This window comes from Silurus meridionalis, chromosome 7 (assembly GCF_014805685.1).
Source record: "Silurus meridionalis isolate SWU-2019-XX chromosome 7, ASM1480568v1, whole genome shotgun sequence".
NCBI lineage: Eukaryota > Metazoa > Chordata > Actinopteri > Siluriformes > Siluridae > Silurus > Silurus meridionalis.
This window is the reverse complement of record NC_060890.1, coordinates 18,332,000-18,353,403: the sequence shown is the minus strand read 5'-3', so window position 1 is coordinate 18,353,403 and position 21,404 is coordinate 18,332,000. Positions and strand designations below refer to the sequence as shown.

The 21,404-nt window shown below is 37.3% G+C and overlaps 3 protein-coding genes across 6 annotated transcripts in view; 2 read left to right on the top strand and 1 right to left on the bottom strand.

Moving 5' to 3' along the window:
• Positions 1-6,108, top strand: part of bmpr1ab (bone morphogenetic protein receptor, type IAb) — a 30,372-nt gene extending 24,264 nt beyond the window's left edge. For both annotated transcript variants that reach the window (XM_046853679.1, XM_046853677.1), the window contains 7 exons: positions 79-175; positions 315-450; positions 1,603-1,795; positions 2,934-3,231; positions 3,340-3,515; positions 3,657-3,787; positions 4,080-6,108. In XM_046853679.1, the coding sequence (XP_046709635.1) occupies positions 79-175; positions 315-450; positions 1,603-1,795; positions 2,934-3,231; positions 3,340-3,515; positions 3,657-3,787; positions 4,080-4,205 (1,157 nt within the window). In that variant the 3' untranslated portion in view covers positions 4,206-6,108. The remainder of the gene's footprint in view (positions 1-78; positions 176-314; positions 451-1,602; positions 1,796-2,933; positions 3,232-3,339; positions 3,516-3,656; positions 3,788-4,079) is intronic.
• A 76-nt stretch (positions 6,109-6,184) lies between these two features.
• Positions 6,185-16,791, bottom strand: mmrn2b (multimerin 2b). 2 transcript variants are annotated; one of them, XM_046853675.1, is made up of 6 exons: positions 16,361-16,791; positions 12,671-12,745; positions 11,661-11,770; positions 10,850-10,927; positions 9,300-9,730; positions 6,185-9,205 (listed from the first exon to the last, which is right to left on the bottom strand). In XM_046853675.1, the coding sequence occupies exons 1-6, from the start codon at positions 16,651-16,653 to the stop codon at positions 7,721-7,723; spliced, it is 2,472 nt and encodes an 823-aa protein (XP_046709631.1). In that variant the 5' UTR covers positions 16,654-16,791; the 3' UTR covers positions 6,185-7,720. The 2 variants fall into 2 exon arrangements, with proteins under 2 accessions (XP_046709631.1, XP_046709632.1); XM_046853676.1 differs by having other exon boundaries at positions 11,661-11,737; positions 16,361-16,790.
• Positions 16,792-19,616: 2,825 nt separating this feature from the next.
• sncgb (synuclein, gamma b (breast cancer-specific protein 1)) overlaps positions 19,617-21,404 on the top strand; it is a 9,360-nt gene continuing 7,572 nt past the window's right edge. Inside the window, exon 1 of one of the 2 annotated variants that reach the window (XM_046853534.1) lies at positions 19,617-20,063. In XM_046853534.1, the coding sequence (XP_046709490.1) occupies positions 19,943-20,063 (121 nt within the window). In that variant the 5' untranslated portion in view covers positions 19,617-19,942. The remainder of the gene's footprint in view (positions 20,064-21,404) is intronic. The other variant, XM_046853535.1, reaches the window with a different exon arrangement.

Below are 21,404 nucleotides of genomic sequence, written 5' to 3'. Positions count from 1 at the left end.
TACCATAGTGTAATCCTATGTCATTTATTAGTTTTCCTCCTTCAGCTGTGTATGAATGTCTATTTTTCTTTAATCTAGATCCCTTGTTTGTGAATGCCCACTGGCTGGCCTTTTTGATCTCTGTGACCGTGTGCTGTTTCACACTCCTCGCAGTTACCATTGTGTGCTACTACAGGTAACGTCAAAGATTTGGCTTCTCAAAGATTTGAAAACGTTATGAATTAGTGATAAGTCATTCTTTAGTACTTCAATGAACTACATCATCATGCTAACCTGTGATTTCGATTTTGGTGTTTTTGTGTGTGTATATTCAGGTACAAGCTGCAGACAGAAAGGAGACGCTACCAAAGAGACCTGGAGCAGGATGAAGCGTTCATCCCTGCGGGCGAGTCTCTGAAAGACTTAATCAGCCAGTCAAGTACCGGTTCAGGATCAGGCCTCCCCCTGCTGGTGGGAAAAAAATATGGATTAGTTTGCTTCAGGCATTTGCTGCTTTGTTGCTCATATTGTACATATGTTTTTCATTATTAGAACATGTAGTCAGACTGAAACAAAAGATCTAGACACAAGAAATAAATAAATAAATAAATAAATAAATAAATAAATATATATATATATATATATATATATATATATATATATATACACACACACACACACACACACACACACACACACACACACATATATATATATATATATATATATATATATATATATATATATATATATATATATATATGTATATATATATATATGTATATATATATATATATATGTGTGTGTGTGTGTGTGTGTGTGTGTGTGTGTGTGTGTGTGTGTGTGTATATATATATATATATATATATATATATATATATATATATATATATATATATATATATATATATATATATATATGTATATATGTATGTATGTATGTATATACATATACAGTGGAACCTTGACACTCACAACCTCGATAGTTCTCGTCTTTTATTTCGAACAGGACTAAGAGTAGCTTGTGAAAAAATCTGATAGTTCACCAGTGGCTCGAAAGTGTGTTTAAAAGATTTTGTACTAATAAAGTACATGAAAATGTTTGAAAAATTATTTTATTATTGTATTATTCATTTAAAGTAGTAAATTAAACATTTATTCAACAATTTTTGTTGTGTTTACAGTACATGTACAATTCCCCCTTGAAAAAGGAGCCATCAAAAGAAGAGAATCAAAACCTTGCGATTTTTTTGGTACTTGCGAGGGGTCATAGAACGTAACCCCCCCATTAGTATCGAGGTTGCACTAAATAATATACACACATTTTTTAGTCAATGTGCAGTTTGTATAGCAGTACAGATTTACTGTCTTCTGATAATAACAACGTATAGCTGTTATCACTTATGGTGTACTCACTTTTGTTGCCAGCTATTTAGACAATAAGGGTTGTATGTTGTTATTTTTAGAGGACAGTAAATTTGTACTGCTATACAAGCTGCACATTCACTACTCTAAAATATGTATATTAATCTTTCTTATTAAATGTAACCTATTTAAAGTTGTGTGTTCTGAAGGTCTATTCAACCGTTCATTCTATTTATTCTATCTCCTCGACCCCCCCAGGTACAGCGCACTATTTCTAAACAGATCCAGATGGTGCGTCAGATTGGGAAAGGGCGCTATGGTGAGGTGTGGCTCGGTCGATGGAGAGGAGAGAAAGTGGCAGTAAAGGTGTTTTTCACTCGTGAAGAAACCAGCTGGTTCAGGGAGACAGAAATCTACCAGACTGTCCTGATGAGACATGAGAACATTCTCGGTATGTCACTACTGTGTTTACATCAGCGCATTGTGTAGTTAACTTGAAACTCTCAGGATAAGGACAGGGCTACTCAGTTCTGACGGGGTTCATGATTGCAAAAATATTAGAACATGTTTAGAAGTGTCCTTTCAATGGATATTTTTGAATAACCGTTAATAAAAACAAGCATGAAACACTTTATATACCATAAATTGTATACATGCATGAGAGCACTGTTGTAAAAGTATTATGTCAATCCACACAAAGCCATGTATTACATTTCTAAGTTATGCTAAGTTGATGGCAGGGGTATATGAAGTACAAATATCTTCAGCGTTAAGCTCGATTGCTGCACAGTCAGTCAGCAGAACTACTCTCATAGAAAATGAATGTCAGACGGTCAGCTGTCTGGCTGGTCAAAAGCGCGTGTGTGTGTGTGTGTGTGTGTGTGTGTGTGTGTGTGTGTGTGTGTATATATATATATATATATATATATATACACACACACACACACATAAATATAATAATATACACAATATAAAAATCCATATTTTTTCTCCGTCTTCATTCAAACAGCCCTTATCCATCAAAGGGGCAATTTAAATGTATTTAAAGACCACACCTGGCTCATGTGCCTTTTAACGGATTACCTCACATCCTGTCAGTTCTATTAACCAAAATCTGTAAATTTTTCTCACAAACATCTCAGTTCTGTCATCCAGGTTTGTCAATTCACGATTAAAAAATAATATTGCTTTAAATAAGAGTATTACAATGTTAACCACAGGGTCTAAAGCAAGTATGTGAACACACATACAATTTTTAGTTCTATATCATCTATAACGGTATATAATATGATGATGATCATCAGTATAACATTTTCTGAGTTGCTTATTAATAAGTATTGGGACAGCTGGCTTTTGCAGTCATATGAGGGTCTTCTCCAAACGGTTAGCACACAATTGTTTAGGATAACTTTGGATACGATAGCAGAAGTGTGCAAGTTTATTATAACAGCAAATGGGAACTAAATGTGAAATGAGATGGTCAAAAAGCACATATCTTCAGGTGTCCACAAACCTTTGTGCATATAATGTGCATTACTATACCAGTGAGTTGTTGTGCTGACAGTATGGACCGTCTTTCCTCTGCCCAGGTTTTATTGCAGCTGACATCAAGGGTACAGGAGCTTTCACACAGCTCTTCCTCATCACTGACTACCATGAGAACGGCTCATTGTATGACTACCTGAAGTTCACCACCCTGGACACTCAGGCTTTGCTGAAGCTGGCTTACTCTGCAGCGTGTGGTCTGTGCCACCTCCATACCGAGATCTTCGGCACGCAGGGCAAACCAGCCATCGCTCACCGAGACCTGAAGAGCAAGAACATCCTCATCAAGAAGAACGGCACCTGCTGCATTGCTGATCTGGGTCTGGCTGTTAAATATAACAGGTGTGCATGCGCATTCTGTCAGACTATGCCAGCTATATATTGTTGATTGTGGTTAATCAAATAAATACACATTGTATGATTTGTACACGTGTACTCTGTTTCCCTCAGTGACACCAATGAGGTGGACATCCCTCTGAGCACACGAATGGGAACACGGAGGTATATGGCCCCTGAGGTTTTAGATGAGACGATGAACAAGAATCAGTTCCAGGCCTACATCATGGCAGATATCTACAGCTATGGCCTCGTGGTTTGGGAAATGGCACGGCGATGTGTGACAGGAGGTCTGTTTTGTTGATTATTTGCTGTCTTTACACTTCTTTATTTCTAGACTTCAAAATCGTTTTATTCTCTGTATTTCTTAAACATGTTATTGAACGATCCTGACTTATGATCAACTCCATTATGTTCTGATGTTTCTGTAGGCATTGTGGAAGAGTACCAGTTACCGTACTGGGACGCAGTTCCTTCAGATCCATCTTATGAGGACATGAGGGAAGTCGTGTGTGTAAAGGGCATGCGGCCTACAGTCTCTAATCGTTGGAACAGTGATGAGGTAACGAGTTAGAGTTTTTTTATTAAGTCAAAGTGCCAATGAACATAGTTGTGTTTTTTAAATAGTAAATTATACACATTGCTGCTTGTGTACTTTAACATATCCTTGAATTTGTTAATGATATTAGGTTAGTTTCCTTTTCTTCGCTATCTTTATGGATGTTCTGAGTAAAGATGTACAATAGGATTTTCTACCTAAACTATAATATTTGCTAAATAAAAAGTAGTAATATACTTTGTTGATATGATCCTGCTTACAGAATGGTCTTTTTTATTCCCTCTCCCCCCTCCAGTGTCTCAGAGCCATGCTGAAGCTAATGTCTGAGTGCTGGGCCCATAACCCAGCCTCTCGCCTCACTGCTCTGAGAATAAAGAAAACACTTGCCAAAATGGTGGAATCACAAGACATCAAAATATGAGAAGTACATCTCTACAGATGACACTGCGTGCTTCAGTGGTGAAATGGGAATGTGAACTCCATTGATACAGGAACTGTTTCCAAACAGAATTGTGAAGCAGAGTGCTACAGAGCAGAGCACTTTCCTTTCACCGTCATCCAACAGAGTCTCCATAGCACCCTCTGCTGGACTGGGAGTGCCATCACCACTACAAAGAACTTCTCACAGACCTAGTTATAGGTCTTTTAGATCCTAAACACTAACTTAAAGTAGAATGATCATGCTACTTCTACTATTCATCCTCTTTTACCCCTTAGACACTATTGGGAGAGATCTGCCAAATAAATTGCTTTCTGTGAAAGCTGCTTGTTGTGATGCAAATGGCAGCGCGTGCCAGGTTAGGGGAAAACCTGAAGTACAAGTACACATTGGAGAAGGCTGATTCGTTCTCTGTATAATATCGTTCTTTTGTCTATGGGCAGCCAGAGAGACTTGTGCTTGAGTGTTAAAGAGTTCATTTGCGGACTCGAAATGACTGCTCTGAATGCAGACTTTCTGCATCACACAATACATGTGCATAAGAAAGAGCACCATTATTTTAAATGATTTTCTCCTGTATAAATATAGATAAGTAAATATTATTCATCAATAATGTTATTGATATTTAAAACAAAAATACTCGTGAAGAATTTCTTACACATTCTCTATTTTAAAAAGTCTGTCCAATTAATACTGAGGTGTTGTCAAAACATTTGGATGATGTAATCAGTGAGGACGGAGGGACGTTCATTGGTGCAGTGAAGACTGGTGAGTTGTGTTAGAATGCATGATTTATATACAGGTCTCAAAGAAACCTTGTACACGGGCATTAACAAAGTCATCACAGAATTTTTTTTAAACCATAGGGCAAAAATCATTATATATATGACACATATGAAGTGAGTGTGTGAGCTGAAGCCCTAACCCACAAGCAATCACTGCTTTACTTCTTCCAAACAAATCACACCACTTAGGATTCTTATGAGATTTTGGTTCATGTGACTGATTTGCATATAGAATCTTATATATCTCAGATAGGATTGAAGAATACGCCTGCATGTGCTTTTTATTCTAACCATGTCATGTTGAATGAACTATCATATTAAGAAAGAAATGCTCATTCGAAAAAAAGTGATTCTCAACATTATTACAGTACAGATTAACATTAGCTCAATGTCCCGTTCTTTCTGTACAGATACTGTTGGCCAAAACGAACGTACTTCTCTAAAAGATTACAAGTATTTTTACTTTTTTAATGAAATCTAAAAAGAATTGTTTCAAGAAAATATACAGGGTATATTGGTTCCACTAGTCACATGAATCCTGCTGAACAATTAAACTCTAAAATTTGTGCTTATGTAGTCTGTGCCTATATTTAGCCTGGATCATTACATTTTAATAACTTGATTATAAATGAGTTTTTTTTTTTTTTTTTTTTTTTATCCCTGCCAAAACCTCTTTCAATACCATTAGGAACACAGTTTGAGAAATTGATTTGCATCTATTGCTCAGACCTTCAAAATGCAGTGTTTCCACACATACAGTGTTCTTGTATTAAAATGCATCAGAGCTTGTTTTGTGTAATTTCTGAAGCTCAGCATCCATGCACACAAAATCGGTGCATCAGCACATGGCCGTTGCCTTGTTCTTGATTTAAATAAATGTGTTGTAGCCAGTAGAAATTCATCTGTATCATTTACAACAGAATCTTTTATGTCCAATGTGCAAATGAAGCATGTGTAGGAAAGCTTTTGTTTGTTTGTTTGTTTTGTACAGCATCTGGGTTAAAGAAAGGTGCCTTACGTTTACCAAGAAAAACTGTTCTGTACACAAAATTTGTCCAATGTATCGATTTTAAAGTAAATTACAATATTTTAGTATGCAATCCTTTTGTAATTTCTTTTCACCGAATATGATTGTGTTTCTTTGTGTAAATGAATTGCAGGGAATTTACTCAAAGGTAAGAGAAGCATAGTCCTTTATTTTGAGCACGCAGAGTCTAGAAAAAGTGATAATCATATTTGGTTCAAAATTGTTAGACTTTATACCCACATTAAACTAGTAGCACGGATTATTTAATTGGATCTTTTAAAAAGCTGTGTATATTCAAAACTTGCTAGCAAATAAATGTATTGTTACAAACTCAATACAAAATATAAAACACAAATATGTATCAACCGATTGAGAATTTAACAATTAATTAATAACCGATCCTACAAACCGCTAGCGTTTTTGGAGGGTGGGCAACACATAGCCATTGGGTATCTCACTGCCTCTCTTGCACGCTTCGATCATAGCTCGACATCAGGGAGCTTGGTTGTGGATATGCTCTTTAAATTGAGAGCTTGCCCTTCTTTAAAGGTCAATCAGCAGGACCTGTGTATGGTTTTCTTTGTAAATGGCCACAAGGGGGCACCTGAATACGAAGATCTTCAACACAAAAGCATAGAACGTCATCTTTGGCATTTGGATTGCACACAGTAACTCCAAGTTACTAGTTCTCTGTCATTTCCTAATCCTCTGTGTAAAACAGAAGAATGTGTGTGATTAATCCTGCATTTGGACCAGTGTTCTCTTCACATGCTCCAGCATGATCATCCATCTCAAGCTTTAGGAGACATTCCTGGCTTATAAGCCTTACCTCCCCTTCCTGTAGACACCCAAGGAATATCTTTCTTACTTAGGGATAAAAATGACTCTAATGTCAGGTAGATGCCAAGGTGGGGACCATGACACACTTCTGATAATGAACTGCACTGCCATGGTTTAGAAACACCTTGCAGCCGATTCAGACCAATGGTGAAAACCACAAAGCGATGGCTGTATTCGTATGAAAAAGACGGAGAGGGCTGTTATAGCATTTTTACTTACATTTCCAAAGCTAATTCCAGGTGATTTGGCAATAATCTACTTAAACAATTGGTATAAACTGGATGTAATGTCTCCTCAGATACTAATTACAGTGAGCAACCATTAATTTCTAAAAGCGACACTAGATACCCAAAATACACAGGAATGTTTCGTGTTAATATTTCTAATAGGTCATCCAGACCTAGAGACCTAGAAATTTTAATTAAGAGGCATTATAGCATTAAAGTAGTGTATAGGCTTCTGTAAAACAAATTAGTTTTTTTTTTTTTTTTTTACCCTTAGGATTCTTACCATTTTTGCTACATGGGATGCTATTATGGGATTTTTTCTCTGTCTCTTTGCACAGCTGAGTATGTCAAAGTAGAACCTTTTTTGTTTAACAAATGTAAGAACCTTTGGAAGGGTTTTTCTTACAAAGTGTGTACCACTTAAACTATTTTGCAGTATAGGGCTGCATTCCTCCTACTTTTCAAAAGAAAGTATAAACATCTCACCATCTAAAAGATTTTTTTGCATTAATAAGATGCATCATCTGGAATTTTTATTTCCAGGATTTGAACTGACAAATCTCCTACAAGTCCAGAAGCTATCAGTATATGTGGTGTTAATAACCACCAGAAATGTCATTACTCTTTCCCAGTGTGCCTTTTACTGCGCATGCTGCTTGTCTCTCCATTTTTCTGCATATTTTGTCCCTTCTTTCTCTTCCTCTCTTTTCTCAGCATGGTCTGCAGCTGGTCCAAGTTCACACCCCCAGATGACCCAGCTAGCTCTTCTGTATATACGAATAAGGTCTGGAAAGTTCTCAGATGAGCCTCCAGAGTTTGTTGCAGGATTATAAAATCTCTCTGCAGTTCCATTACAACACCACTGGGGGCAGCAGTGCAGTTGCATGGTTGCTGTTCCAGCATGCTGAGTCTGTTAGCAAGCTGCTCCACTTCCTTGCCAAGGCTCCAGAAGTCACTAACTGAGTAGTCATCATCATCCTCCCTTCTGGAAATGTCTGTTAAAATGTCTCTCTGATCTTCAGTATTACTCCCCTGGTCTTTTGTGAGGCTCCATTCTGTAAATGCCACAGGGTCATCATTAGTCATTTGAGCACTGGCACTGTTCTTCCTTAAAGTGGTCAAGCTATAATCATGACTATCGATCTTTTCTTGCATCAGACGCATTTTCTGCAGCAGTACAGGAATAGCAAGCTCTTTCTGCTGGCTCTCGGTCCAGCTTGTGAACTCCATTACCTCATCTCCTAAAAGCACCTCAAGAACATCAGAGTGGCGGATGGCGTCCTTGAGTAAAGAAGTGAATGATGCAGAGATGTGTCTAATTTCTGCTTCCTTAGCGACAAATTGGCCTTTAAGCCCAGTGATCTCCTTTTGGCTGTCCTGGAGAGAACTTTTTAACTGGGCCAGGTTGTCATAAAGAGTTTTTCTTTTTACTTGCTCAAATGCTAGTGATTCTCTCACACTCCACAGGCCTTGACGGAGATCTTCAACTTCAAGGGGCCACTGGCCAAGTCCTTTCTTCGCCTCAACATCTTCCAGGGCATACTGGTTTTCTTTAGCGAGGTTTGTGACATTAGTAACCTTAGATTCCAACTTAATCAATGACTCACTGATTTCTTTACAGCTGCAAACCTCACCTACTGTGGCAAGCTCATTATTTTGGACATGCTGATAGATATTGTCCACATCAAGTTGAATATCTCGCAAATCTCTCTCTAGTGTACTGTGATTAGAAGCTAGTTCATTAACTATTTTCTGAGTACCAACTCTAGCTGCCTCTACTTCAAGGCCAATCTGTGCCAAATGGACCTCTGTGTTGTGGCTGATGTACTCCAGGTGTTGACTCAGGTTCCTCAAGTTATGGTCTAACTTCTGGACAATATTAATCAAATGTTTGGAGTTTTCAGTGAGAGGAATGAGCTCCATTGTGTTATTGAGCACTTTCATGTCCAGACTACTGATTGCCTCCCACATACTAGTCTCCAGCTGTGACTGGCTTTCACTAGCATTAAGTGTGAGATCATGTTCTCCCTCTGTTGTCTCCTGCAGCCTTTCATGATTAAGTTGAATTTCTTCCATGGATTTATTCAGGGACTCTAAACTCACCTAAATAGGACAACAAAAAAACAGAGATTCAAATACACTCTAATATTCTTTTACTAATTTTGAAACCTTGAGCTCTAAATGCTGTTTAATGTACCTGTATTTCCTCATGACTCACGTTCATACAGTGGTAAATTCTGTCCTGCAGACTAGTCATATTATGAAGCAGACGTTCTTGTTGCAAGTGTACTGTTTGTTCTATTTCTTTTTGTTGTGAGTCCAACTCTGTCCATATCTGATGTATCTGTTCCAAGTTGTCTTCAAGGTCCTTCTTATATTTTTCTTCATGTGCATGCCTTGTTTTGGACATACTCTCTTGTTCATTCTTCAGATTGTTCAATTCTACAGAGAAGTCTTCCACCTTTCTGGACAAATTCTCCAAAGTATGATTAAAGCCATTCAGCACTGGCTGAAGTTGGGTCATTACTGCTGCAAATATTTGATGAATTGCCATGCTGCTCGAATCCATGAAAGGCATAGAAGGAAAAGAAGGAGAAGAAGGAGAAGGAGGAATAGCTCCAGCGCTGCCTGAAACAAAACAGTGATGTCAGAAAAGTTACCCATTTCATCTAATCATATTAGAATAGATAACTAGAGACAGAACTTTTACATCTGCTTCTAGGTTGAGTATTTATTACCACAGGTGTTAACAATACCCGTCAATGCTAAATCATCCCACAAAGTTGTTCCAGACATGCCAGCACTCTTGCATTGTATTAAAAAAGAATAAACCACAATAAAAGATTGTATCAACTTCACTGAATGTGCGGTATCTCTAAATGCTAATCCTCTATGTTTAGATTGATGTACCCTTATAAAGCCACATTTTATTCTCAGACAGGAGGCACAAGTTAAAATTGCTTCACACTATTTCCTCCAACCCTGCCTGAATCCTCCAGAATGTCATTTGCCAGTTTAACGCCCACAGTTATGGTCTTATATATTATTCAAATCATTGCAGCAGATATACTCGTATATTTGTATAATGGTGACCACTTGCTCTGGCTTAGCGGTCCAAGCTAGATTCATTTTAGTCACCAGTGTCAGAGGATCTGAAAAATATACAGTTCAGTTAAAATTTTTCCATCCAAATGATCTACAAGATCCTGTCTAAAACACAAGCACAAAATGGTACTAGCTTGGCAGAACCAGAAATTGGAATTCACAGTTTTGTAAATTCAAACTCTGAACATGTGTGAATCTAGTAAATGTGATTTTTTTTTTTTTTAAGTATATGTCAAATTTTTTGAATTTTGCATGTCCATTAACCACTTTTCAAATTTATAATATCCTCTCATTTCTATATCTTGGGAGACCTTTGACAACTAAATAGTAAAGTATTGCAGTGTAGTAATAAATCCATTGAGGTCCACACACAACATAACAAAATATTAATGTTTGTTTAAATAGTTGACTCTAAAACTTCATCCTCAAATCTTTTATGCTATTGCATTCTTAGGTTTAACTGCCTCCCTCTCATTTTCCAGTCACTTGAGGTTTCATTGCAGAGCAAAATATTTTGTGGGAATATTTTCTACATGTTAGAACCAGACGTTAATGGAAGAAGCAAACAAGCACTGTAGTGTGAGGGATTATGAGTTATGTGCCAAAAGTGAGATCATTTAGGTCTAAATTCAGAATACTTGCCAGAATCTGAGTTATCATCCGGTGAAACGTCTGTTGGGGTTGATTCTGTGTGTGGTTGACCTATTCTTGTTGAAGCCACTGTGAATGACAGGGAAGTGCTACATGACATAAAATATATTCTAAATAATGATCTCATTCATTAAATTATAATACTAGGGTCTTATCATAAATCTTATCTGCAAAGGGTCTGTGTGGCTGCAGGTTTTCATCCAAAGAAAAACCACAAGTGATTCCACTTGTTTAAACAATCATTGTTGTTCTTTAAACTATTGTGGCTTTCGTTTGACTGGAATGAAAACATGTCAGCACTCTGGACTTTTCCCAATAACGTAATACCTCTCACATTATCCACACTACTCCTGCCCCCATTTTACACCAAGTCCAACCAATGCTAATTAATGTGGCCTTTTACATCAGCTGTGCAATGAAATGCATATTTTATGGCCTGGGTTCTATTTCTGCTGGTTGCTACACTCTGTGTACATAAATAATTTCTAGCTGCAAAATGCACTGTTCATGCTTTATATTCCCATAAACTAAACATATCTGGTTATATTCCCATAATCTAAACATATCTGGTTATATTTAATTCTGTATAGCAACTGAAATAACCAAAATTTAGACATTTGAAAAAACTGTGGAAGATATAACTCCCACCAACCAGAGAAGTGAACATTTCTTTAGAACAATTAGCAGTAGTTCATTCTACACATTGGTATGACATGTTTGTAGGTCACGTAGGTCATTGTTTATAGTGTAAATCCTAATGATAAAGTTTAGGGTGATTGTGGATGTGTGGGAATGTGTTTACCTGTCTCCTGACAGAAGTAGCCTCCATGGCCTGGGCAGCATTTCCAATACAATGCATTATTAGTTTTCTTCTTCTGTCTATACATAGGATGTGAGGAGAGCTGATCAGTACCATTTAAAGACATCAGAGGTTTGTACTGATGTAAGCTAAATATGTTTAAGTTCATTGTTTCACATGCAGTTCCACTTTAAAGTCAATAAGGGAATGTATTTTCAGCGGGTCACAAATTTACATACATGCACATTTCTCTTGACAGGAAAAGTGTAACTCAGAGTATTATTGTGTGGGCATGTTTTTTTAAGTTCACAATTTTTTATGTATAGTCTTTATGTCTTTATACTAGTCATCTAATGTCTTCACACTGTTGTCAATTTTAGAGAAATTCCTAGTACTAATGTCCTACTGAAAGACAGGTTTGCAACCTTCTGCCTGATACTGTGAGGTGTTGCTTTAGTATTTATAAATAATACTTATTCAGGATGCACTATTTTTTTTTTTTTTTTATAAGTGTATCAGTCTTTTATCTGACAAAACATCCAACAACATAATAGAGTTAGGATGTGTTCTTTGATTTAAATTCTCACTTATTTTTTCCTTCTAGCATAGAACTGACCATTAATGACCAAACTGTTTCTTTTTTGAAAATCTTTTAAGCCATAGTGATATATGAATCTTATAAATGCATTGGTTTCTCATGCCATTTTCAGAATTGGTGAATCTTAAATGATGGTTGCAATCAAGTGTTTAAAAATTATCTCCAATTTGAACAAAGGAAATGTCCTAATTGCCAAACCAGATTTACCATAACAAGAAAAACTGAGATTAAATATCCTGTACACACAAATCAATCCTAATGCATAAACATGAGATCACGATTATTCCATTAATTACAGCCCTGATTAAAATAAAAATGGATCTTCTCAACCTTGTATACTCGTGTGTGTGCGTGTGTGTGCGTGTGTGTGCGTGTGTGCGCGTGTGTGTGCGTGTGTGCGTGCAGGTTAACTGACCTCTCTTTATGCTCCTCAGCACCACTGAGCTCAGCCGTGTTTATCAAACGCTGATGAACAAATGTACACCAGTTCCTGGATGGAGAGAGCAGCACAAAAGAAAACAGAATGGAGGAAATCTGGGTTAAAGAAAAGATTAAAGTGTAAGCAGAGAAGAAAGATGAGAGCTGAGATAAGGAAAGCTGTTTGAGAATGAAAGTATGAATATATGCAATACAGAGGCTTTGTTACTTCTATTGGCCCTTTTAAGATCTAAGACATAGTAATAAGGGTTTGTTGTTTATACCAACCTGTATAGTGATAAGATCTAGTAGATCCCTCTTATGCTAACAAAATGTTGAAATTGATATACCAACATTTATGATGATATTCACATATCAATGCATGATATAATGATGTCAGATGCACGTTAGACTTTTTTTTTTAAGTCCAATCTGTGCCACATTATGTGTAAATTATGTTCAATCTTAATATCTTGCAAACAAAAATTTTAATCTAATGCATAGAATGTTTTCCAGTTGAATAATTTACAATATTTATTAGTAAATGCATATCGTAGAAGTGTTTTCAAAGTCACTATTCACTATTTTCCACTACAGAATATGCAGCCCAAGCCTAACCCAAGGTGATTCTTAAACCTAGTAAGACCTGGGTTGACAAACATGTTTTAATTAAGATGTATACAAAGTTGTATACTTTTGACCAATAGAACTATAAGTAGCTATTCAGAATTTTGCAAAAAAATTGAATACAATGAGCTGCTCATTCTACATGAATTGGTTTATCATCTATTTCTATCATCTATTTCTCTAATCCTATCATGTGGCTTGACTGTCCTTTTCTTTGTGTGCTGTATACTTTTAATCTAATACCATTTGTTCAAGCCTCTATACCCCTCATCTCATCGGTTTTTAATCTTCACTCCATCTTTCATCTCAGCTCGTAGTTTTTATCGATGAATCTGTTTTTAAACACCTCTTATGTTTTTATTTGAGCCTCTTCGGTGAGTCATGTCTGCACACATACACTGGTTCATGCTAGTCCAGACTCAATACGCTATGCTTTTTTCTACCTGCTGATGAATGAGCTACACTAAGTATCCCCTGTGCAGAGCATCTCCTGGGATCATATTTCACTGGGAACCTGTGCTCTGCATGATGACAGTACATCAACTTGAGCTCATGATCGGCCTAAAACAGCCATATTTACTCAGCCATATTAATTAGTTTAAACTTTATAGAACTAAATTAGAGCATTTCCACTTTTTGACCACATATTTAAATATATTTGATATCGGACAGAATTTGGGAACATTTGTTAGTTTTATTATTATATACCACTTCCAAGATATGCGCATAATATCTGCTGATTTGGCTACATTTCTAGCTCGTTGGTTAAACATTCTAGGCTTGGGGTTCAAACTGACATATTTGCTCATTTAAACCAGACCCTTAACCCTCTCTAACCTTTATATGGCGGAGCCTGCCATTATACACTCACTAAGCACTTTATTAGAAACACCTGTACACCTAATCATTCATGCAGTTCTAATCAGTCAAATATGTGGCAGTAGGGCAATGCATAAAATACTGCAGATACGAGCCACTAGCTTCGGGTAATGTTCACATTAACAATCAGAATGGGGAAAAAATTTTGATCTTGATGATTTTGACTGCGGTATGGTTGTTGATGCCAAACAGGCTGGTTTGAGTATTTTATAACGGCTGATCTCCTGGGATTTTCATGCACAATAGTCTACAAAATTAAATCAGAATGGTGCAATTACAAATAAAAACATCTAGTTCTGTAGACAAAAATGCCTGTTGATGAGAGATATCAATGGAGAATGGCCAGACTGTTTTAAACGGACAGAAAGGCTACTATAACACAATTATCCACTCTGTACAATTATTGGTGAGCAAAGAAATCTCAGAAAGCACATGTTAACCCTGGGCTGACCAAGGTTAAGTCCATGTCTGGTTCCAATTCTTTCAGCCATAAACAGAAGGCAGGAGTCTGCAGTGGCCATAGATTCACAAAAACCGGACAGTTGAACACTGTAAATATGAAGTGTGTCTGATAATTTAAATTTATGCTAAGGCACATAGATGGTAGGGTCAGAATTTGGTACCACAAATGTTTTCTTGGCACACTTTGGGCCTTTTAATACCAATCAATCATTGTTTGAATGCCACAGCCTATTACAGTATTGTTGGTGAACATGTGCTACAATTGGCTACAATTTATACATCCTCTAATATCTATTTCCAGCATGATAATATACCATGTCACAAATGAACATGACAATGAATTCAGGGATTTTAGTGGCCTTGTCAAACACCAAGAGCAGATTTCAATAGAAAATACATAGATTAATAGACATGGTGAAGCAGATTTGCAGCATGAAAATGCATCTACAGAAAATGAGTGTTGCAATTATATCAACATTAAGTCTAAATCACAAAATATGTTTTTCAACTTTCATGACATTAAGAAATATGCCATTTTGAAAGTAAAAGAAGGCCCTATCCAGTATGGGTATGGTTTTCCTAATAGTTTGGTTAGTAATGGAGTTTGGTGTGTAAATAGTAAAAAGTTACACAAAAATGTATCATGTTCGAGAGAGAAATGCTGGATGATAAATGTTCTTGTGCAAATTTTCCCTTGTTCACTTGATAATATATGTTGACCGATGTTGAAAAACCGATGTTGGTTGGTAAAAAGTAGCAATAGTGGTGAAGGTGAAAGAGCTTCCTAGACTTCTCATATATACATCTCCTATACTTTAGCACTGAAATGAAAAATGCTCCAGGGCAACAGGGAAGCTCTTAAACATCAACACAGAACAATTATATGTAATATACAGGCACAACGTTCACTAATAAAAACAGGACACTTGCACCATGCACAATTTCACACACTCTCAGACTGCATGTTTTCAGATTCAAAATTGGGTGTGAGAGAAACTTAAAGGATGACCTGAAAGCAATAAGCAATAAATTGCATTTTAGTAATCTTATTTCCTACAATCCATGCAAAAAACTTTGTTGCTAAAAATAAGCACAGAGATACACATCTAAAAGCATGTAGACCAAGAAATCTTTTGGAAAAACATAACCGGTCAGATGAAACAAAAAATAACTCTATGGCAACAATTCAGCTCCTCATGGAAACAAGGTTTATAGTTTTAATTAATCACTTTAATTAATCACTTAGTAATTATTAGTACAAGGTGAAATTACTATTGTGCTGGAAATATGCACTTGAGGTATATTAAAAAACAATGTAAAGTGTTTCACTATATAGCATATTTGTGAGAATGTAAGACGCAAGTATTTATAGAGGAATGCAATGTACCTGTAAAAGCCAAATACAATATAAATATGACTTTTAGGACCACTGTTTTACCTTTGAGTATGCATTTATATTGTTTGTATGTTAAGAATCAAAAATCTCCACAGTATCTTTTTTTATATTATAATTATCTTTATTTTTATTTATGTATATGAGATGCAGATGGTAGGAAATTTGTAACAAACTGATGCATTCTAACTAGCCCTAATATTTGTAGATTTATAGGAAGCATTCTGACTTGCAAAATTGTAAATCACTGTTAACTTGGTGCAGTATTTAACTATTTGCATCTTTATACTGTTTTCATTATTGATTTAATAAGTAAAATGTTCTTACCCTGTGCCTGCAGGCTGATGTAAACTCTCGCTCAAAAAGGTCAAAGGCTTCTCAGGTCTCTCCACCTGAGTATCCATTTGTCCAGATCTGCTGAGATGCTCATATTCAAGTGGAACCATGGTGTTAGCTGGGCTAAAGTTGCTTTTAAGCTCTGCCTTTTCTTTTTCCTCTACATCTGGATCCCTGGCTCTCAGCTCACTAAAGCAATATGAGCATTGCAGCATGGCCAGCAGCAACATGAGCACAGTGATGTCCATCCCCCTGCCTCTTACACAAAAACACACAGGCAGCATCAGGAAAAAGGCACTGGAAATGATTCTCCAGTTTGTAGTTTGCTTCTGAGAACAGTTTTCTCCCTCTGCCTTTCTATTTGTGTGCTCTTCTCTCTCAGACTTCAAGCTTTTTCACAAAACTTTCTCAGTCCCCACCCTCTCTGCACCCACTTCCTGTCTCTCGGTCTCTCGGTCTCTCACTCCCTCCTCTCCCTTGACAGTATTACACCCTCAAACAATTGAAGGAAAGAGGCTGCTTGTTTTAAAGGGTTAAAGGTGCTGGAGGAAACTGGTTGTCAATTATATACAGGGCTTATGCTTTCACTGCCACACACACATGTATGTACCTTTTTGTATACTTTCTATCCTGTTGGAAAGCAGTAATAAATTTGAGTGTGTTTGGCATACATTTATCAGGTGTTTTTTTTTTCTAACAACACAAAATTAACCAGTGCAAAGTGTTGCAAAGGAACCAGCTTCATGTCTGTGTCCTAAATTATAAATAAGTGCCCTCACACACTAGAGGCCTTGTTCTCAGTGCTGACCCCAGACCCTTTTAGCAGATATCAGCTGTGCTTTCTCAATCTAAAGAGACAACATCCCACCAGCAAAGCAGCTGCGCAAGGCCCGCCCTGTTTGGAAAAACGGAGAAGGGTCCTATTGTGTGGATAAATTGAAGAAAACCAGGCTACAGTGTACAATGTTGTGGATTTGCAATGCGGTGCTCCTTAGAGCCACGGGTTCAGTGTCCGTCTGACCGATTCTATCGTGTGTGGCTCAGCTGTGACAACAAACACATGCTGCTGGCCACAGACCCTGTCAAAACTTCACAGTTTCCTGCACACTGATCAAGAGCTTCCTGTCCACTGAGCTGACCCTTAGTGACCTTACATTTCAGAACCACCGTGTCATCCCATTTTTGCCTTTATTTTTGCCTGAAATGAAAAACTTGATTACATTTTGAAAGTAGTGCAATAGTCTAAGAATTCATCTAAACATCAGGATTTGAGATGTAACTAAGTATGGACCATTATAATGTATAAACAGAAATGTTTAAATATATATACAATATATTTTTTACTTTTTACTTTTTTTTTTTTTATTTTTGCCTGCATTTGCTTTTATCCAGCATGCAGCTGCCACATGATTGGCCTGCATAATATATAGTAATTAAGTGAACAGTGAGGGTCTTTACAGAATTGGTGCAGAACAGAAAAGTCTATAAACCATGCTCAGCTACCATGTAAACATGTTTGAGTGCTATCCAACTTTCCATAAACCTTAAAGGAAGTCTATGGTTGTTTCAGACTGGTAACTGTTAAGTAATGGGAAAGTACAGGCTGTGTAGAGGGAAATTGGCAAAAACTAATCAGATAGCCACTTAAAAAGAATTTGGTGACTGAAGTTTGCTAGTCATTTCCAATCCTACAAATTTCCACCTGGGAACTGAGCTTTTAAATCAGAGAGCAAAGACTGAGAGTCAGAGAGAAAATAGTACAGTCATATTTTCTATTTCAGTATATATTAGTCTTTATTGGTATGTTAAGGTGTAAAGGGAAGCCAAGATTCTGTCTATTTTCACTGAAAGAATTGAAACAATACAGATCCTGGTGAGCATAACAAATAGCTTAGGCTTACCTGGCTAAAAAAAAACGTTTATATATATATATATATATATATATATATATATATATATATATATATATATATATATATATATATGCATTAAGAGACAGAAAGTGTGGGAGCTTTAAAAGATGGGTTTTTAGACAAAAAGTGTATTAAATATTTCACTGTCTAATATACTGACCAGTATTTCCCTTTTTTTTTTTTTTAAAGATTTGGTTGTAATGAAACTAATAAAAATAACAAAATGAAAAACATCAACAAAATGTAGATAATACATAGAATACTGTATGTATAATTCTTTGAGAAAAACTATATTTCACATAAATATGGTTTAGTTGTTTAGTTGACAGTGAATGGCAGTGTCTAAGAGCTTTACTCATATATAAACATGATGGTACATGAATCAGTAACTCTGTGTCATGGTGTAATACAACATACAGCAGTGTATTTCTGCGGCGTGATAGGGTGTTATGTCTGTGACGTGTTTGTAGTCACTGCAGAAGGGAGCACAAACATGCTTCATGTTTAGTCTGCTTTATTTTGTGTGTTTGATGCTATTCTCCTCATGCTGTGTCTGGTGATAATGGTAGCCAGCTGGCCGACTAGAAGCCTAGCATTGAGTCTGGGGGAAAAAAAGAGAACGAGACCTCATCTCCTGCCATCAGGGTTCACTCCATCTTACAGGCCTCGAGAGACTGCCTCTGTTTCCATCAAATCCACCCATTGACCTGTCATGGACCAATTAGCTTTGAGCAAGAGGGTGGATGTTCAGCAATCCACAGCACACTAAAATTTGCTGTGTAGTCACATCCTTTACTGGGATGAAAACAGGGTGATTCAGCTGTTTTTTGTGGTCAGGTTGTAGACACGACTGTATTTCATCATTGAGGTTTTTTCTTAGAGCTTCGTCATATACATCATCAGTATTACTATTTGTTGAAAAGCCATTAAATGCTAAGAGAATTCTAACAGGAACCTACAAATGCAACTGAGGAACAGTTTGAAACTGCTGAGATCAGATGTCACAGAACATAAAGCACAAAATGTAACAAGTACAACAATCAACAAGAAATGTCCTGTTTAATGAAAAAATGTATTATGCTGGTGTCATATTTCAGATCAGTGTGTCTCATTCACAATCAATTTATTTTGTGTGTGTGTGTGTGTGTGTGTGTGTGTGTGTGTGTGTGTGTGTGTGTGTGTGTGTGTGTGTGTGTGTGTGTGTGTATATGTATGTGTGTGAAATAGGGGGTGGTCTAAAGCTGCAGCCTGACATAAATGCGTTGCAGCATTCAGCAGGCTCTGTCTCTTTGCATCCAGTCCTGGTGCGCCTGCTCTCTCTCTCTCTCTCTCTCTCTCTCTCTCTCTCTCACTCTCTCTCTCTCGCTCTCTATCTCTCTCCTCTCTATCTCTCTCCCTCTCCCTCGCAGTCTCACACTTCCTCTCACGTGCCTGATACACCAATCTCTACGTCAAAGGTGGCTCGGTGTGTTTCTGTTTGAGCACAGAATTGCCCCATAATCCTCTCTCCCTCATTCCAGCTCTCTTTCTCTCTATCTCTCTACGGCTCTATTTACTCACAAACCCTCACACACACACACATTGCCACAGAGAGCAGTCCCATCTTTCTATATTCTCTGTTTTCTACATCTTAACCGCAGCTCCATACACAGCAGCCAGGATGGATGTACTAATGAAGGGATTTTCCATGGCCAAAGAGGGAGTGGTGGCCGCCGCAGAGAAGACCAAAGCTGGCGTTGAAGAGGCGGCTCAGAAGACCAAAGAGGGCGTCATGTATGTAGGTAAGTGCCAGTGAGGGAGGGAGAGCAGAGCAGAGCTGGATGATCGGTCTGCTGCAGGTGCAGTGCTTTAACGTGTTCTGATGTCGTATAACACACTGCGGTGCTGGCACCGGTGATGATCTGCCAGTTATGTAAAAGAACCCAGAAGAGTCCCATGAGATCTCCTTAAACCCTAAGGTGCATGTGATTAATGACTCCATTCGGCAATTCACTACGTGTGTCTGTGTATGAATGTGTATGCCAGGGGTCTCATGGGAATTAAGAAATATGATAATGCACATTAGTTTCTGCATGGTTCGGTAGGTTCTAGAGGAAATGACAATGGCAGATGAGCTACGGTACTGCAGAGGCAGTGCAAAGGAACAGAAAGGGACTAACAGGATTTTAGATGCCACCAAATGAAATGAATTGCAGATCGGGTTCAACGCCAAAAGGAAAAAATAATAAAAATTCTTTATTGGGACTAAAAAATGATAATGATGTGTGAAAATATTTTCATCCTAGTAATGAAAAAAAAAAAGGATAATCAGGTTAAACCTTATATATTCTATGAATATTGCATGACAGAATGCTTTTTCAGTTGCTTCATATTCATACAAGAGTTGTGAGACAATTAGATATGATATGATACAATATAATATTTATTATTATTATTATTATTCCTCTGTGCAGCATCTAGCCCTGTACCCGTGTGAGCACTGCTGCAGCAATCCCCTCCCCAACCCACACACGTGTGCGTTTGCGTGTGCATTCGTGCATGCCTCTGCGGCAGGGTTTTTTAGTCTGTGTGAGATGAGTAGCTATACTACCACTGAAATCGTGACATAAGATACAATGATAGATCCAGTGTGGTGTGTGGCAGGCATGCAGCTCCAGCTGTGTCCACATGTTCATTTGCCCAGTGATGTAATGCACCAGAAAAAAAAAAAAAAAAAAGGAAAAGAACATCTTCGCTACAGTGCATCTTCACTGTGGCCTTGTCGAGAAAGTCATTACACAAGATTCAGGCTTGACTGATGTCTCTACCATGGCAATTCTTTGGCAATGGAAAGCAACATATATCCAGTAGGTACATTTGACAGATCATGATATTTAAATATTCATAGAATTGAGTTTTTGAAATGTATTTTATGAATTGATTTATTGCTCATCTATACCTTCTCTATAATTAAATAGGCTAAACTAATCAATTTAAATCAGTCATGCTTACCAGTCTGCATCAGCATTAATGTCCTAACACTGCAGTAAAGGACTGCGTGCTCTGTTTCTCCAGACTGCACCACTCCTCTCACCAAGGTCATTTCTCCAAAGCTTGAGCTTATTTATTTCTAATCTTATGCA